Source organism: Drosophila nasuta, unplaced genomic scaffold (assembly GCF_023558535.2).
Source record: "Drosophila nasuta strain 15112-1781.00 unplaced genomic scaffold, ASM2355853v1 ctg19_pilon, whole genome shotgun sequence".
Classification (NCBI taxonomy): Eukaryota; Metazoa; Arthropoda; class Insecta; order Diptera; family Drosophilidae; genus Drosophila; species Drosophila nasuta.
The window spans coordinates 386,230-401,740 of NW_026869420.1; the positions used below are offsets into that span (position 1 = coordinate 386,230).

General features: G+C 41.4%; 1 protein-coding gene across 1 annotated transcript; it reads right to left on the reverse strand.

Moving 5' to 3' along the window:
• Positions 1 to 5,027: 5,027 nt before the first annotated feature.
• Positions 5,028 to 5,393, reverse strand: LOC132797772 (uncharacterized). Its single transcript, XM_060809552.1, has one exon. It carries the CDS (start codon positions 5,391 to 5,393, stop codon positions 5,028 to 5,030), a length of 366 nt encoding a protein of 121 aa, XP_060665535.1.
• Positions 5,394 to 15,511: the final 10,118 nt, after the last annotated feature.

Genomic DNA, 15,511 nt, shown 5'->3' on the forward strand with positions numbered 1-15,511 from the left:
AATCCAAAATTACTTAAACACGATCAAATAGATCACATTAATCACGAAAAATTAATAAATATTAAAACTTCTGCATGGTTAAATACACTTACAAACGAAATTTTCACAATGTTCCATATCCCATTGAGTAATCTTGAAACCTAACTTTCTAAGTAATTCCTTACCCAGATAAGAATGAACATATTGTAAATGAAGATATTGAAGGAAAATTTTATCTACATAATAACTTTGTTTCGAATACAATCTCTAAAAAGATCATAAATGACCAATGCATAACTAATATAATAAAACATGAGACTCCAATTTGTACTTTTAATAAATACCGTAAACAAGAACTCATACAAATAGTGGAGCCGAATATTATAATAACCTGAACATAACCAGAACCAGAAGAAATGATTATGTCTAACAATAGAGTAAACAACATTTATAAGTATTCAATAATTATGATTGTATTAATATTAATCCTCATAGTTATATACCACTTAGTGAATAAGAAAATTAAAACACTATTCATCACAATAAACCAAAAATTTGTAAGAAAACATGACACAAACATAAGTGCTAATGCTGAAACCGATAATATTGAAATTCCAGTCCCACTTATGTACCCTGAACTAACCGCTTGAGGACAAGCTAACCTCTATAGGTTGGGGAGTAATATATCCACCTCCACAATAATTTCTCGTATGTGACACTTACTCATAATTATTCCCCTATCTTCCAAATTCTTTCCCACAAGTCATATCGTAAACATAAACGCTTGTCGCGACGGCGTCCAATTGTCACAAACAAAAGATCCTATTACATTGGCGATCAAGTTTGCTTCAAATTTTGGCCACACGCATTTCCGCCCCCGCAAATCAAGAAAATCGAATAACAAGCTTAATTGTAAAGCTAGAATTGCGAATTTTGGTATATACAATAATAACTATAGTATTTATGATTGCTGAATTTGGTTGCGATCAGATACAAATTTTTAAGTTATTAAAGAAATAGTTTTGTATGGGCAAAAACGCCGTCTATGTGTTGTATGTATGCGTATACGTATATACATGCTCGCCTCTATATTTGTATCTGTATGCAAGAGGCACTGCGATAGCTCTATTGGTAGAGTGCAAGCATATTACTGTTGTGGTAGTCGGGGACTCGGGTTCGAGCCCGCTCGGGGTACAAACTTTTTTTTGATCGTATTTACAACAATTATAAATAAAAACTGTGGATTTTATTAAAGAAATATTTTGTATGAGCAAAACCACCTGCTATGTATGTATTGTATGTATATGTATGCGTATACGTATATACATTATTATTATTATATGGCCATGACAACCCTTTTATCGGGTCTCAGCCTGAAGCGCAATGTGCCTCCACGCGTCTCTGTCCTGAGCGCGCCTTCGCCAGTTGGTAACACCAAGTGTGGACAGGTTTTCCATCACCTGGTCTTGCCAATGCGTTCGTGGTCGTCCTCTCCTTCGTGTCCCAACAATCACCGCATCAAACACCTTTCGAGCCGGAGCGTCTTCATCCATGCGGGCAACGTGGCCCAGCCAGCGAAGTCTTTGAGATTTCACTCGACTGTCCACGTCAACATCACCGTACAGCTCATACAACTCGTGGTTATATCTGATGCGATAAACATCGTCCACGCAGATTGGACCAAAGATTTTACGAAGAATTTTCCTCTCGAACACTCCAAGAGCAGCTGCATCTGACTGCGTCACTGTCCAGCACTCCGCACCATATAGGAGTACTGGAAGAATGAGCGTCTTGTAGAGTGTGGTTTTGTGCGTCGAGAGAGCTCTACTATTAAACTGCCTACTGAGCCCAAAGTAACACCTGTTGGCAAGTGTTATTCTCCGCTTAATCTCCAGACTGACATCATTTGTGCTTGTTATAGCAGTGCCTAGGGAAATAAACTCCTTGACGGACCCAAAGCTATAGTTTTCTGCAGTCAGCTGAAAATCAAGACGCCGCGATTCTCTGCTAGAGCACACCATAAACTTTGTTTTCTCCATATTCACCGCTAGTCCTACTTTTGCTGATTCCTTTCAATAGCCCCGAAGGCTCCTGTGACATCACGCTTGGTGCGGCCAATGATATCAATATCATCAGCGTAACCAAGGAGCTGGACAAATCTGTTGGTTAATATCGTGCCCGTCCGATGTACACCAGCCTCTCTCTTACTCTCCATTAGAATATTGAAGAGTATACAAGACAGCGAGTCACCTTGTCTGAGGCCACACTTGGTAGTAAAGGTTTCGGATTGGCCACATCCTACATTGACAGAGCTGATGGTGTTGCTCAATGTCATTCTGCAAAGTCTAGTCAGCTTTGCTGGTATACCAAGCTCAGACATGGCGGCATATAGGCGATCTCGCCGGGGCTATCAAATGCGGCTTTGTAGTCGACGAAGAGATGGCTCGTGTCGATCTGGTTTTCGTAAGACTTCTCCAGGATTTGGCGCAAGGTGAAAATCTGGTCAACAGTGGACTTGCCAGGCCTGAACCCGCACTGATAAGGTCCATGCTTCAGCATGGGGTTTCAGTCTGTCACACAATACGCTCGTTAGGACCTGGTATGCAACTGGAAGAAGACTAATTCCGCGGTAGTTGGTGCGCACCGTGGCATCACCCTTCTTCAGGATGGGACAGATCATGCTGAGGTTCCAATCTTCGGGCATGCTCTCTGTGAGCCATATCTTACTGATTAGTTGGTGCATGCTCCCTACCAACATATCACCAGCTGCCTTAAACAATTCTGCCGGCAGGCCGTCAGCACCTGCAGACTTGTTGTTTTAAGCCGTTGGATTGCATCCTTGACTTCGATATGACTTGGGATTGGCACTTCAATATCAGTGCCATAGATTGGGGTTCGTGGATACAAAGGATTTAGTTACGGATCCTTTTTGTATGTTTTAACACGAGTCCCACGTTCGGGCGCCAATTAATCGATTCAGTTGTACTGAATAGAAAAATATATTTTTTGTTGGGAGCTGCAAGCTTCCGCTTTATTCGGATATCAAATTAGAACTAAAGTACAAAAGTGGACTTATGCTGCAAGTCAGCTAAGATGGGACAAAACTTCTTTATGTTTATACAAAACGGATGATGAAATCAAATATCGAAGTGTGAAATGCAATTGTGTTTACAATTGCGTTTTGACATGTCAGCATTCGCTGTTGAGTTTACATTTAGGTTTGCGCATTATGATCTGGGCTTTACGTTAATTGTGTTTATGCTAAGGCATAATTGTTTACATCAAAATGACTGCGCAATTAGAATTGGACTAATTGGCAATATCCTGAAGTGAGAAATTGAAAGTATTTGTATTTCCAATAAGATTTGTTATGTGAGCTGGGTGATAACTTGCACTCGAGTCTGAATGTAACTGTAACGAAAGTGTCGCTACTTAACTGTTCATATTCGTTACTCTCTCAATATATGCATATATGAAAGCTTATTATACTTGTCATTTAGTATATATATTTATATCTATACGTATATATGGAGGAGTATGTGTTATGCACACCGGCTGACATACAGCGATACTCTGGTTACAGTGTAACCTCGATATATGTGCATACCAAACAAGGTATTAACATCATAAATAATAAAAAGCAAAATTTTGGAGGAAGAAAAACAATTAAATTCATTAATTTTTAACATTGAACATTTCACCGAATATATAGAAGACATTGAACTAGGCTTACAATTAACTCGCTTAGGAATCTTCAATCCAAAATTACTTAAACACGATCAAATAGATCATATTAATCACGAAAAATTAATAAATATTAAAACTTCTGCATGGTTAAATACACTTACAAACGAAATTTTCATAATGTTCCATATCCCATTGAGTAATCTTGAAACCTAACTTTCTAAGTAATTCCTTACCCAGATAAGAATGGACATATTGTAAATGAAGATATTGAAGGAAAATTTTATCTACATAATAACTTTGTTTTGAATACAATCTCTAAAAAGATCATAAATGACCAATGCATAACTAATATAATAAAACATGAGACTCCAATTTGTACTTTTAATAAATACCGTAAACAAGAACTCACACAAATAGTGGAGCCGAATATTATAATAACCTGGAACATAACCAGAACCAGAAGAAATGATTATGTCTAACAATAGAGTAAACAACATTTATAAGTATTCAATAATTATGATTGTATTAATATTAATCCTCATAGTTATATACCACTTAGTGAATAAGAAAATTAAAACACTATTCATCACAATAAACCAAAAATTTGTAAGAAAACATGACACAAACATAAGTGCTAATGCTGAAACCGATAATATTGAAATTCCAGTCCCACTTATGTACCCTGAACTAACCGCTTGAGGACAAGCTAACCTCTATAGGTTGGGGAGTAATATATCCACCTCCATAATAATTTCTCGTATGTGACACTAAACATAAACGCTTGTCGCGACGGCGTCCAATTGTCACAAACAAAAAGATCCTATTACATTGGCGATCAAGTTTGCTTCAAATTTTGGCCACACCCATTTCCGCCCCGCAAATCAAGAAAATCGAATAACAAGCTTAATTGTAAAGCTAGAATTGCGAATTTTGGTATATACAATAATAACTATAGTATTTATGATTGCTGAATTTGGGTGCGATCAGATAAAAATTGTTTAAGTTATTAAAGAAATAGTTTTGTATGGGCAAAAACGCCTTCTATGTATGTGTTGTATGTATTGCGTATACGTATATACATGCTCGCCTCTATATTTGTATCTGTATGCAAGAGGCACTGCGATAGCTCTATTGGTAGAGTGCAAGCATATTACTGTTGTGGTAATCGGGGACTCGGGTTCGAGCCCGCTCGGGTACAAAACTTTTTGATCGTATTTACAACAATTGTAAATAGAAACTGTGGATTTTATTAAAGAAATATTTTGTATGAGCAAAACCGCCTGCTATGAATGTATTGTATGTATGCGTATACGTATATACATTATTATTATTATATGGCCATGACAACCCTTTATCGGGTCTCAGCCTGAAGCGCAATGTGCCTCCACGCGTCTCTGTCCTGAGCGCGCCTTCGCCAGTTGGTAACACCCAAGTGTGGACAGGTTTTCCATCACCTGGTCTTGCCAACGCGTTCGTGGTCGTCCTCTCTTTCGTGTCCCAACAATCACCGCATCAAACACCTTTCGAGCCGGAGCGTCTTCATCCATGCGGGCAACGTGGCCCAGCCGGCGAAGTCTTTGAGATTTCACTCGACTGTCCACGTCAACATCACCGTACAGCTCATACAACTCGTGGTTATATCTGATGCGATAAACATCGTCCACGCAGATTGGACCAAAGATTTTACGAAGAATTTTTCCTCTCGAACACTCCAAGAGCAGCTGCATCTGACTGCGTCACTGTCCAGCACTCCGCACCATATAGGAGTACTGGAAGAATGAGCGTCTTGTAGAGTGTGGTTTTTGTGCGTCGAGAGAGAGCTCTACTATTCAACTGCCTACTGAGCCCAAAGTAACACCTGTTGGCAAGTGTTATTCTCCGCTTAATCTCCAGACTGACATCATTTGTGCTTGTTATAGCAGTGCCTAGGGAAATAAACTCCTTGACGGACCCAAAGCTATAGTTTTCTGCAGTCTGCTGAGAATCAAGACGCCGCGATTCTCTGCTAGAGCACACCATAAACTTTGTTTTCTCCATATTCACCGCTAGTCCTACTTTTGCTGATTCCTTTTCAATAGCCCCGAAGGCTCCTGTGACATCACGCTTGGTGCGGCCAATGATATCAATATCATCAGCGTAACCAAGGAGCTGGACAAATCTGTTGGTTAATATCGTGCCCGTCCGATGTACACCAGCCTCTCTTACTCTCCATTAGAATATTGAAGAGTATACAAGACAGCGAGTCACCTTGTCTGAGGCCACACTTGGTAGTAAAGGTTTCGGATTGGCCACATCCTACATTGACAGAGCTGATGGTGTTGCTCAAAGTCATTCTGCAAAGTCTAGTCAGCTTTGCTGGTATACCAAGCTCAGACATGGCGGCATATAGGCGATCTCGCCGGGGGCTATCAAATGCGGCTTTGTAGTCGACGAAGAGATGGCTCGTGTCGATCTGGTTTTCGTCAGACTTCTCAGGATTTGGCGCAAGGTGAAAATCTGGTCAACAGTGGACTTGCCAGGCCTGAACCCGCACTGATAAGATCCATGCTTCAGCATGGGGTTTCAGTCTTTCACACAATACGCTCGTTAGGACCTTGTATGCAACTGGAAGAAGACTAATTCCGCGGTAGTTGGTGCGCACCGTGGCATCACCCTTCTTCAGGATGGGACAGATCATGCTGAGGTTCCAATCTTCGGGCATGCTCTCTGTGAGCCATATCTTACTGATTAGTTGGTGCATGCTCCCTACCAACATATCACCAGCTGCCTTAAACAATTCTACCGGCAGGCCGTCAGCACCTGCAGACTTGTTGTTTTAAGCCGTTGGATTGCATCCTTGACTTCGATATGACTTGGGATTGGCACTTCAATATCAGTGCCATAGATTGGGGTTCGTGGATCATAGTCTTCAGAGTCTGTGCTTGAGCCAGATAACAGACTCGAGAAGTGATCCCTCCATAACCTCAGCACGACCTCTGCTTCTGTGACAAGATTTCCATCATCGTCCCTGCACGCCACTGCACCAGTCTTAAATCCTTGGGTCAGACGCTTGACCCTCTGGTAGAAGTTACGTGCTTCATTGCTGCATCTGCTGCTCTCTATGCTCTCACACGCTCGCCTTTCCTGCTCTTTCTTCTTGCGTCTGAAAGGCGTTTTTCGTCTCTTCTTCTTGACCTGTAGACATCCACAATAGCTCGTGTCGCCCCCGCCTGCATTGTTCTTCTGTAGGCGGCGTCCTTTGCAGCTGTTGCGTCATGACACTCCTGATCGTACCATGGATTCCTTGTTAGAGGACGCTGGAATCAAGCACTTCTTCTGCCGAAGCTCGCAGGGAGTGAGATATGAGCGCCCACATATCGCTTATGTCTTTAGGTATTGAAGGTGCTCGGCTTAATAGCCCCGAGACGTGAGTGGAGAATGCATTCTTCGCCTGTTGTGATTGCAGCTTTCCGATGTCTAGCCTTCTTAACGCACTTCGACGTGCAATCTTCGCCACACAAAAGCCGTGTACGAATCTTAGCTGCAACAAGATAATGGTCGGAGTCGATGTTGGGACCCGACAGGATCGCACGTCGAGTATATTAGATGCGTGCCTTGTAACGGCGCCTAGCAGCAACAGGCATTAAAGTCGGCCTAAAAGTTTGCTAGGTCTTAGCCAAGTTTAATATTGTTTCAGGTAGCACCTAAAAGTATGCAAGTTTTGCGTCACCTTATGTTTTGTTTTACACAGGGCTTAAAAGCATGCTACCTTTAAGCCAAGATATGTATTGTTGTATTCAGTGCCTAAAAGTGTGCACTTTCAGTCTACCAAATTACCTTAAGCTGCTGTTAACCTGAGCTTAAAGTAGCTCTGTAAAACTGAGCTTAAGGTGGTGTTGTAAAACTGCTAATAAGCTTAGAGTTGTACATCGGTTGCACTGGAAAGCTCAGCTTTGACATCTGCGCCAGCTGCATCAGCTTGAGCGCGGCCAACTTAGCGAAAGCCGGTTCCGGTTTGGTCATTTTTCTAATGACCGGCTGCGTACCTAGACGCGTAATAATAGAAGATTTTAATCTGAAGGCATCCAGCTATTGAGGATATTTTTTCCATCTCAATTTTTGTCAATTGGTAAGGAAAAGTTTTATCATGTCACGAATGGATTTATGTTTAACAGTAGTTGTGTTCGCAGGATCGTTTTCTTCTCCTTGGTCCTTTTTGAAGCAGACTGCTTCGACGAAGTGCTTTCGCCTGCCGCTAATTGTCCAGCGGAGCGCCCCTTGCAGCCTCCGTTTGCCTAGCGGAGCGCCCAGCAGGCTTCGTTTGCCAGCAGAGCGCTCAGTAGGCCCTTTCGCCCAGCGGAGCACCCGTGCCGCCATTCTCGGCCAGTGGAGCACCCCTGCTCTGGCCCTTTCGGCCAGCGGAGCACCCGTGCAGGTTTTTTCGCCCAGCGGAGCACCCGCGTCGGCATTCTCGGCCAGCGGAGCACCCCTGCACCGGTCCTCTCGGCCAGCGGAGCACCTCTCCGACCTCACGGCCAGCGGAGCACCCCTGAACCGGCCCTCTCTGCCATCGGAGCACAATCACCGGCCCTTTCGGCCAGCGGAGCACCATTACCGGTCCTCTCGGCCAGCTGAGCACCTCACCGGCCCTTTCGGCCAGCGGAGCACCATTACCGGCCCTTTCGGCCAGCGGAGCACCCTCACCGGCCAGCTCGGCCAGCGGAGCACCCCTTCAGGTCACTTCGTGGTCAGCGGAATGCCTCTGCTGGTTACCGCCTGGCCAACGGAGCGCCTTTAGGCGCCATCTGTAACCTTAAACTGCGAGCAACATAATAGTGAACCATTCTATGAATCTCTAAAGATTCCAATCTCGAAGTGAAATCATTTAAAAGTGTTGTGAAAACAAATCAATGATATAAATTAAATCATGCTACTCATATAAATCGAAGCAAACAAAATCTAATTTACAAGTTCTGGAAATAATCGAAAAGGGTAGCGCTTGAAAAGAAAGTTAGATTTTAAATAAAACAAAACAAACAAAATGCAAATTGCAAGTTATAAAATGTTTAAAAAGTGTAGCGCTTTCGCACGAAACAAATTAAAATTTTACACATTCGAAAACAAAGTCAAAATTTAAATAAAAAATAGAAAATGGAAGTGCAGTTTTGTTAAAACACAGACGAGTTAAGAAATGTAAAAGGTGCACTACAAAACAAGAAAATTAAAATCACTTATGTCTGAATACTAATTGAAGCAATTGCAACAAAAAATAAAATAAATAAAAATGCAGATTAATTAATCCGATTTAAAAGCGAAGCGCCAACACATATTAAAATCAAAATTAATAAATGCAATCGCAATTATAATAGATTAAAACAGATTTTAAAAGTGCGATTAAGATAAAAAGAATGAAATTGTAAAAGGAAATTATTAAAACAAGAGTGCTGTAAAATTGTAAAGATAAGAATGAAAAGAAATGAATAGATGTTCAAAAAGCAAACCGAAAATTAAAAACAAATTGAAAGTCATGTCTAGAAAGGAACATGAATTATAAGTAAAATTTTGTCTAAATTAAGTAATAATTTGTTGTACTAAAGATTGATAGTGTTAATTCAAAATGTGCGGATGTGCTTATTGTGCAAAATTTATTTTTTTTATTATGCAACACCTCGTCGTTTAGCCTGTTCCAGCACTTCGCCGGAGATCGATCACCGCCGCAGGAGTTCTGGGGGTAAGTTCGTTAACGAAAACTGAAAAATGTACATCTTGTACATATATTTTAATTTTTGCACATTACGCACACACAAATAATTCACGCAACAAAAATGAGTTTACAGAAAAGTTAAATAAGAATAATAAAATAGATAAAAGTTGCGCAAAGATAAATTAATTCATAATAAATAGAAACAAAAATGAAATGAAACACAGCCGATGAAAACAAAGCAAATTTAAAATAGTCAAATTATATGATTATTGTTAAAAAATAAATATTAAACAATTAGGAAAAAACAAATACGGCCCAAAAATGTAAACATTCTCAAATACAATTTAAAAATTATTAGATTTAAATATTATATTCTTTTGTTAATTAAAACAAACTTCAACATGGAATAATTTTTCTTTTGATTAGCCGAACCTGGCCTTAGGCTCCGCCGTCGTAGGGCCCAAAGGGATCACCAGAGCCATGCTCTGACGCTTGTGATCATAGGATGGTGGGGATCCTTGTCACGCAATACCAGTGACAAGATGATAATTTAAATCTCGTACTCTATCTTCTTCTCTCTCTCTCTCTCTCTCTCGTTTCTTTTCTTTCACTCTCTGCAAAGGCAAACGATAGCAACTTTAGTTTTCTTTTATTTCTCTTCCGGTTAGTTTTCTAGCTTTTCTCTATGTCGCAGCACGCTCAATTCGAATCTTCTTAATAATAGTGCGCAGCGAAAAGGATAGATTTGTGGAAGCAAGACCACCACCCCCAAAGCCGACGAGCTAGAGCCGGATACTAAAGCGTGCCCCGCACCCACAGATCGTCCGTCCGTCCTTGCGGCGTATATCGTTGCACGTTACAGCCTTGCATCGATCACAACATGATTGATCTGATTTCTGGTCAGTCGATCGGGAGAGAGCCAGGATGCCTTATGGATGTCCAAATGACGGAATCCAGTACTACGAACTACCATATTATGCGCAGCTGCAAAGCCTATTAATCTGAGACTATTGCTCGAGGTGGTCTCATGTAGACTAAATCGCCCGACGGTGCTACGTATATACATGCTCGTCTATATTAGCATCTGTATGCATAGGGGTTATTAAGCAATGCGATAGCTCAGGTGGTAGAGTGCAAGCCGCGCATGTTGTGGTGCCTGGGTTCGAACCCGCTCGAAGTACAAACTTTTTTTTAACCACCCGGTCGGTGGTGCTCGAGTTCAAATCCCGATCGAAAATACATGTATATTTATTTTTAATATTTTGAGATTATTACCGTAATATTTTGCTTTTATTCAAAATGGGTAGTGGTATTTGACAGTCGAGCACACTCGACTGTAGCTTTCTTACTTGTTATTATATTATTATATAGAGTCTAAACTTTCATTAAAGCTTCCGACCACAGCTCGTCCCCTGTCGTCCGCTTCGCCCGCTCCTTCGGGGTCCAAATCCGCCACTCGTTGCCCAAACCTCCAACTACACGATCCGTCCAGGCTAAACTTAGCAAAACCCGTGCGATGGCTCTCAGCAACTTCGTCAGCGTCTCTGACAAACTGGTGCACTTCGAGAGTCGGGTCAAGGGGCCTTCAGCCGAAGACGACAATGTACATACGTAAGAGGTCCGTCGTGACCGGCTGCAAGTCCTCTAGGACAATGTCGAGGCCGCTTATGCCACGTGCGCTGACGGCGAGACGAAACGGTGACAACGAAGGCATACAGGCCATGGAGGCGAAATATGACCACTGCTATGCAGTGTATGAGCGGTGTCTCGCCCGTGTAAAAGGGCTAATTACCCAAGTTTCTGGGTCAACCAGGAGTGAAGCATCCGCTCCTCCTGTGTACTCCAGTGGCTGCCGGTTCCCTTCAGTCGACACCAAAGTATTCCGTGGGGATTACTTGCTGTGGCCAACCTTCCGTGATCTTTTCACGGCCTTCTATGTCAACAATCCGAGGTTGACTCCTGTTGAGAAACTTTTCCATCTCAATTCAAAACCACAGATGAGGCCAATGAGATCGACGAACGATGGTTTCGCGTCGGCTTGGGTGCTCCCTGCGAGCGGTTCGAAAACAAGCGCTTGTTGATAACGATCCAATTTAAAATCCTTTTCAATCTGTCCATGGTTACCCAAGAGTCGGGGCAGCGATTAAGGAGCTGTAGAGCACAATTCAGCGTTGCTTGACCGCTCTTGAGCATTCAGACATTTCCGTCTGCAGTCCGTTCGCAGACTGCATCCTCGTATTCCTCTGCTCGTCCAAACTCTCCAAGCTCACACTCTCGTTCCTCAACGAGCGCTATCTTACGCTCGAGGCGATTGAGGACGTAAACAAACTGCCAACTCACAGAACGCGACTGCTGGACCATCCCGTCCACAGAGTTCAAGGCGAGTCAACTCTTTTGAGGCCCGAGTCACTCCGAAAGGCAAATCGTGTGACTTGTGCTTAAAGGAGAATCACCCTGTCCGGGTGAGTCCGAGTTTCTTGCAGATGTCGATCATTTCTTGTCAGATGCTTAAATTGTTTCGCAAGAGGTCAGCAACTCCGAGAGTGTACGAGTGCGCACAATTGTTTCACATGCAAGGGGCGGCACAACACTCAACTATACTTCATTGGGGCGATAGTGCCCATAATGGTGCCTCTTCCTCTTCTCCGATACAGTCCACTCCGAATCCAACGGCAACAAATGTGAAAATTACTTTGCCAATAACGCACAGAATGTCCTTCTCGGCACGGCGGTCATCAATGTATTGTAGTATGTGCATATATCGAGGGTACACTGTACCAATAACTAAACAGCAACACTGAGTTGTATTTCATAAATAAGCAAACTCAAGTGGACGTGAAATACGATCACCCACTTCTGCTGCACGCTAAGACAGCATTCAAGCTAAGTCAGCATTCCCACGCTGACAGCTAGCAATATATATATATGCCCATAAGACTTTCTCCCGAACATAGTATATAAGATATATATACACAGGTGCTCTTCTGCCGCTGCCAACGGCAGCGCAGTGGCATTCCCCATTATGTACTTGGGCTAAGCCAACCGAATAATTTTAATAAAAGAACATTAACAATTTGACAACAGAAGAGCACTGACGTGCTGCTACTATGAACTTGACTACGAACCTATTACATTTTTGTACCCGCTACCCATGGGTTGAAGGGTATTATAACTTTGTGCCGGCAGGAAATGTATGTAACAGGTAGAAGGAGGCATCTCTGACCCTATAAAGTATATATATTCTTGATCAGCGTCAACAGCCGAGACGATATAGCCATGTCCGTCTGTCCGTATAAACACCTAGATCTCAGAGACTATAAGAGATAGAGCTATAATTTTTTTCGAAAGCATTTATTATGTTTGCACGCAGATCAAGTTTATTTCAAATTTTTGCCACGCCCCCTTCCTTTATAAACTTGATCTGCGTGCAAACATAATAAATGCTTTCGAAAAAATTATAGCTCTATCTCTTATAGTTTCTCAGATCTAGGTGTTCATACGGACGGACGGACGGACGGACGGACGGACAGACGGACATGGCTATATCGTCTCGGCTGTTTACGCTGATCAAGAATATATATACTTTATAGGGTCGGAGATGCCTCCTTCTACCTGTTACATACATTTCCTGCCGGCACAAAGTTATAATACCCTTCTACCCTATGGGTAGCGGGTATAATAATGGCGATATAATCAAAAGACAAATAATGATATAAACGTTTATTAATTCAACAATTGTCTTGCTGCAGTGAAATGATGAAAACCCACAATACACAAATCCTATGTTATAACATGAAACAAACAAAAGTGGTGCAGTCCATTAAAAGATATAACGTAGTCGAGTCAAGTGAAAAAAGTTAACAAAACTATGGTGTGCACATCAGCACACTATAGCAACAAAGGAGTAGTAGACGAGCTACAATAGCGAATGACCACCAGGCCGACGTTTCAACACCCTGCTCCTGTCGAGCAAAGGGACCTGCCAAGCCTTAAAGAGGCAATAGAGGCAGATCCAGCCGCGGGAACAAAGCCCTTGACCATAGAGATAGAATACAAGGCAAGGACAGCAGCGAGGAGCAGCCACCTAAGAAGAAGCCAGGTGGCTGCCGGGTAAAATTGCCCAGCTTAAGAAGACTGAACATCGAGTTGCTGAAGACGGCAACCAACGAGGAAGACCGACAGCGCTACAAGGAGCGCCTTGCAGCCCTCAACATTCAACTTCGTGGTGCGAAGTAAAGCGGCGAGCTGCTTTAAAAGCCATAGCCTCAGCCGCCCCAATATTATTAATGTTGCCAATGCGGTTTCCGGTGCATCAACAAAAACTACAATTACTAACTTACATATTGCCATATTCCAAGTAACACATTATACTCAGACTTAAACTTAATGTAATACTTAGTTGAATTCATTCATTAATTAGGAAAATGGTATAGAGTTTTAATATAAACAAAAAAAGAAGATAATAATTGTCAATTATTCAAGATATATCTATGTCTTAATCTTTAACTAAAATTGTTTTTCACAAATGGGGGCACCAAGTCAAAAGCGGACGATAACACGACAAATGTTGTAAATACATTAGAAGTCGTGGATACAACTCCACACTTAGACGCACTGTAGGTGCTACTTTTGATTTTAGTAATTATTACTATCAGCCCTTAACCTAGTACAGAAGAGATCGTTGAGAAAGACTTACATGGGTCGAGCCAACGATTTACAAAAACTTAAACTTAATATAAGTAGAAAACATGTAAACTTGCTAATTTGCAATTTATGTAATACTCAGTTGAATTCATTCATTAATTAGGAAAATGGTATAGAGTTTTAATATAAACAAAAAAAAAGAAGATCATAATTGTCAATTATTCAAGATATATCTATGTCTTAATCTTTAACTAAAATTGTTTTTCACAAATGCGGGGCACGACAAATGTTGTAAATACATTAGAAGTCGTGGATACAACTCCACACTTAGACGCACTGTACGTGCTACTTTTGATTTTGGTAATAATATCAGCCCTTAACCTAGAACTGAAGATATATCTTCTTTATAACAGATCGTTGAGAAAGACTTACATGGGTCGAGCCAACGATTTAGAAAAAATATAAAAAATACTGTCGTACGTGATGGTCATAGTACAGACCATACCACAGGGGTACAGGTGCGATATCGCTAAAATGTACATGTAATACATGGAATGATGCTTGATAAATCATATTAATGCATCAACAAAAGTGCTCTGATAAAAACTCAGACGCTTATTTATCACATAAAGGTATTGATAACGCAATACAACGCGGTACAAAACCTTATAGTAAAAACAGAGAAAAACTCACTGAAGAACATAAAGCTCAATGCTTAAAAGTTCTCAGTTCATTCGGTAAAAGTCTAAATAATAATAGTGTTAGACACAGTATTATAATAGAAGTACCAACCGAAATATTCAAAATAGCGGAATTCGACGAAAGCCAGCTAAAAGGACTGGACGAGTCACAACCGCAAGAGGATTTGGATATCGAAAGCGATATCGAATCCATAGAAGAGATAAAAATAAATATATTACAATCTGCTACCATAAACATGGCCAATACACTGGAAGCTCATAGAGCATACCTTAAACAGGTATCCGCCACAATACCTGAATTCGATGGTAAGAAACTTCATCTAAACAGGTTTGTGACAGCATTAAAGTTGACGGATCTAACTAAAGGAGATCAGGAAGCTTTAGCCGTAGAGGTCTTCAATACCAAAATTATTGGACCATTGACGTACAAAGTCGAACATGCGACATCAATACAGGCAATAATTAACATATTGCAGGTAAACATAAAAGGCGAATCACCTGACGTTATAAAAGCCAAGTTAATGAATGCCCAACAAAAGGCAAAACGGCGTCCCAGTACGCTACCGAAATAGACAATATGCGTAAGCAGCTGAAGCAGCTTACATAGACGGCGGATTAGACGCCGATAATGCCGACAAATTCGCGACAAAAGAGTCGATATCGGCAATGATCAAAAACTGTGCCAATGAGTCATTCAAAATGATCTTAACAGCGGGTACATTTAGTACATTCAATGATGCAATGGAAAACAAGTAAAGAAAGCTACAGTCGAGTGTGCTCGACTGTGAAATACCCGCTACCCATTTTGAATAAAAGC

Bases quoted from the DNA above. Each gene is read 5' to 3' on its own strand.
- LOC132797772 (XM_060809552.1), bottom strand. From the start codon at position 5,393: ATGCAGCTGCTCTTGGAGTGTTCGAGAGGAAAAATTCTTCGTAAAATC.